This window comes from Gekko japonicus, unplaced genomic scaffold (genome assembly GCF_001447785.1).
Source record: "Gekko japonicus isolate JY-2015 unplaced genomic scaffold, Gekko_japonicus_V1.1 scaffold765, whole genome shotgun sequence".
Classification (NCBI taxonomy): Eukaryota; Metazoa; Chordata; class Lepidosauria; order Squamata; family Gekkonidae; genus Gekko; species Gekko japonicus.
In genome coordinates this window covers 822,453-826,314 of record NW_015163110.1, presented here as the reverse complement: position 1 = coordinate 826,314, position 3,862 = coordinate 822,453, and the positions used below count along the sequence as shown (strand labels likewise).

At 59.6% G+C, this 3,862-nt stretch overlaps 1 protein-coding gene across 1 annotated transcript in view; it reads right to left on the bottom strand.

Moving 5' to 3' along the window:
• Positions 1–1,041: 1,041 nt before the first annotated feature.
• The window catches only part of LOC107106632 (phospholipid-transporting ATPase ID-like), a gene marked incomplete at its 3' end in the record, with an annotated part of 44,029 nt that continues 41,208 nt past the window's right edge, over positions 1,042–3,862 (bottom strand). Inside the window, exons 10-11 of the mRNA XM_015406813.1 lie at positions 2,539–2,697; positions 1,042–1,130 (exon numbers count right to left, since the gene is read on the bottom strand). Coding sequence (XP_015262299.1) covers positions 1,042–1,130; positions 2,539–2,697 — 248 coding nt within the window. The remainder of the gene's footprint in view (positions 1,131–2,538; positions 2,698–3,862) is intronic.

Here is a 3,862-nt window from a genome sequence, read left to right as displayed (position 1 = left end):
GTGGCCTGTAAGAGCCCGTGACAGTCTCTGAGGAAACAGAAGAAAGTTTGGGTCCAGTCGGGCACCTTTAAGGCCAACAAAGTTTTATTCTGGGTATCAGCTTTCGCGGGCACGCATTAAACTTTGTTGGTCTTCAAGGTGCCTATATAGACTCAAACTCTGTTCCGTATCTTCTGATGTCAGCCAAAACATCACAGCATTGCCCAACAGAACTCTGAGACACTCTGGGAAAGGGAGGGTTAAAACAGCCTGTCAGTTGGGGGGGGGGGAAGCAGGCAGCGAGACCCGAGGCCCCCCCCCCCCCCTGAAGGAGGTGCTGAGAGCTGAGCTTATGAAATAACAACTCTTCAAGTCTGGACAGCTAGGATTTCTCTTTCCTGTTTTATTTGCTATAAAACGGATCAGATCGTTTACGAGCTGATGTTTCCTGGGCGGCGTCTCGGTTGGTGTATTTTGAACAGAACGCGTGCCAGGAAAATAGACTCTTTTGCCCAAAGGAGCCTCCATTGTACCTCTGCCCATTCACCTGGCTGCTCCGTTAAGCTATGCTCACCTCCCTTCTTCAGGAGCACAAAAATCAAGAGGAATTTGGGGAGAGTAATTTCATCTTGGGGTGGAGGCGGGTTCCCTACTGCCTACTTCCCAACCCCAGAGTCTCGGAAAGAGGATCGGGGGAGAATTGGGGTGGGGATCTCTCGGGGCACATGAGTTTCCTCCCAACCCCATTCCTTCCCCCCTCCCTGGAATAAATGCCACCCTCCTGGCGATGCTCCCTCTATGCTGTGGAGTCTCGTCAGCAAAAATCCCACTTTGTGAGCTACTGGCATTAAGATTGTGAGTGAGCCATTTGGCTCCTGCGTAAATTAGTCTGCTCTGGAGCCAGTCTTCCTGAGCTAAGACCAAAATGTGCGAGTTGGAGGCTAAAAAACTGTGGGCTAGCTCACACTAACTCAGCTTAGAGGGAACACTGCTCCTGGGCCGTGGGGGGTGGTGGGGGAAGCCAGGCAGAGCCGGGAAAGAGCAGAACGGGGCGCGACTCACCACCAGCACCAAGGTGTTCATGAGCCGGTCGATGCTGGTCCTCTTGAAGATGGTCCGGCCGCTGTTCTGCATTAGTTTGGTGTCTGGCCCTGGAAGAGCAAGGAGTCCGCAGGGGCCTGTGACTGTGGCTGAGAGCTGACCTTACCGCCGCCGGAGTGGAGGCACAGGGGTGGGGCCTCGACGCAGAGCAGCCAGGTGGACAACCCAGGCCGGACGACAGGGCCTGGGCTCTGCTTCCTTCCCCACCGGAGGCGGCAAAACAAGCACTGCAGACCCCCGCCCATGGTCTCCCAGCCGGGGGCCAGGTCCAAGGCCCGCCCCTCTGGCACTCCACTGGCACGCCCCAGAGCATGGCACCAGCGCTTGCCCCCGTGCCCGGCCAGGCTCTTCTGCACCAGACACAGGGCTGCCAGCCTCCAGGTGAGGGCTGGAGATCTCCTGGTGTTGCAGCTGACCTCCAGACGACACAGACCAGCCCCCCTGGAGTAAATGGCTGCTTTGGAGGGTGGAGTCCACGGCGTGACACCCGACTGAGGCCCCTCCCCTCCCCTCCCCAGAGAGGAAAGCCTCGCACCGCCCATTTTTTGACTGGGCACAAATGTGTGAGACCCGTGCAGGCAAAACCAGGTCTGCAGCCCCAGGAGTTGTCGTCCCCCCCCCGTGCCAGGCACGTGCACAGCCCTTTGCTACGGCTGGCGGGCCCCCCAAAGACCGGGGGGGGGGGGAGGAGGCTCTCAGGCTGGCTCGCGAAGCCCATCGTGGGGCGGAAAGGCAGAGAAGAACGCCTTCTCGGAAGGAAGCCCTTGGTACCTTCCGGCCAAGGCCTTTTAGCAGAATACGGTTCTCACGCACCATATGGCAAGCCCCCTTGAGTTCTGCAATGGAGAAAGGGAGCTAAATCCGTGTTTTAAATAAATAAAATGAAGCCGCTTATTAGGGCGGGGGCCTGGGAGATCTCCTGTCATTACAACTCTACGAATGGCTTATTTGTTTATTTAGAGCATTCATTCCGCTTCTCCTGGAGAAAGCAGCTGCACTGGAGGGTGGACTGCGTGTGGCCCGATACCCTGCCAGGGTCCCTCTCCTCCCGGAACACTTCCCCCCCTCCCAGGCTCCACCCTCAAAGCCCCGGTCATTTCTCCAGTTGGATTTCGCCACCCTCAGCCGTGGCCCCCACCCAGCGTCCTGGTGGCTGCCGGGACCCTCCTCCTGGCAGTTCCTCTGGGTCACACACACACACACACCCGGGGGGGGGGCAGGATGGAGGGCAGGATGCGGAGGGAGGGGCTCAGCTAGGTGGGGGGTGCGCAGGAAGGCACGTGGCGGGAGGCACGCGGGACAGGAGCACCCCACACGATACCACTCCGCGCGGCAGGGGTGGGCAAGCCCCAACCCCCCAGGAGCTGAGAGTCGGAGACGGGGCTTTCCGCAGTGAGCCAGGCGGCGGGGGCAGGCGGCACCCCAGAAGCCCCACACCCGCGGAGCTCCGACACCCACCGGCAAAGATGACGAGCCCAAAGCACCAGTCCGTGTTGCGGATCGTGCAGCCCCGGAGCAGCATCTTCTCGTTGTCCAGGGCAAATTTCTCCCCCTTGGTCGTCAGGGTCCCCACAAATCTGTCCAGCTTGTTGTTGGGGGCTTCACACTGGACTTCCCCTAAAGACAAAGAGCACGGGAAGAAGCGTGTGCATGTGGATGCCCTTCTCTCCTTGGCCTCACCTATTGCCACAGCTGCTTCTCCGTGAGAGCCGGTGTCCCTGGCTCAGGTTCGACCAGGGCTGCTCCTCGGGCTGCTACCCCATGGTCCCTTCTTCGAAGGAGTGCAAGGGGATGCACAACAACCCTGCGAGGCAGCATTCAGCGAACAGGCCGGGATTTGCCCGAGGCCAGGAGTGGGCTCCCTAGCTGGGCAGAGGTTTGACGGCAAGCTCCGCCCGTCCTCTGCCAACGCTGGACCTCCTGACGGCACTGCTCCCCTCTGCTCTGTACAGCCAGGCCACCGTGTTTCAGCAGCAAAAGCCCCGGGTCACTTTCGCAAAGCAGCTTGAGGGGTTTTCTTGGGGGGAAATCACCAGCAGCCACTGTTCAAAGTATCTCTCCTCTGGGTGGGCAAAGACCGGCATTTCCTTCTCCAGAATCCCTCCATCAGCCCCGCTGCCTGCAACCAATGTTCCCTCTAAGCTGTGGAGTCTTGCGAGCAAGGGGAAGTCCACTTTGTGAGCTTCTGGCATTAAAGTTGTGAGCGAGCGATTGGGCTCCTGCATAAATTAGTTTGCTCTGGAGCCCTCCTTCCTGAGCTAAGATAAAAAAAAGTGTGAGCCAGAAGCTAAAAAACTGTGAGCTAGCTCACACTCACTCAGCTTAGAGGGAACACTGCTTGCATCCACTCCCTTGCCCGCCCGCCTGCCCACCCCAGAAGCCTGCTTCGGGCATCTCAGCCTGCAGGCGGCCACGCCCCCCTGCCCTGCAAGCCCGCCCCCAGTCGTGGCCAGAGGTGGCTCTTCTCAGTGACCGACGTACCCGCTGCCCTCAGAGGCACGGCCCCCGTGCTGGATGGATGCCCTCGGCGCCAGAGGTGAGAGTCTCCCCCAAAGAGTGGCAGAGTGGAGTGAAGGAAGTGAAGCAGGAGAGAGGCAGGGAGTGCAAAGATCTGTGAAGAGAAAGGGGGAAGGAAGGAAGGTGGCACAGACCAAGAACAGGCTAGACCCCAAGGGGGAGCTCCCACCCCCCCACCCCCCCTCTGCCCTGACCCGATTAGCCGTGAGTGAGGAGGCCATGCGGGTGCCACGGCCCAGTGGAAGAGCCTCTGCTTGGCATGCAG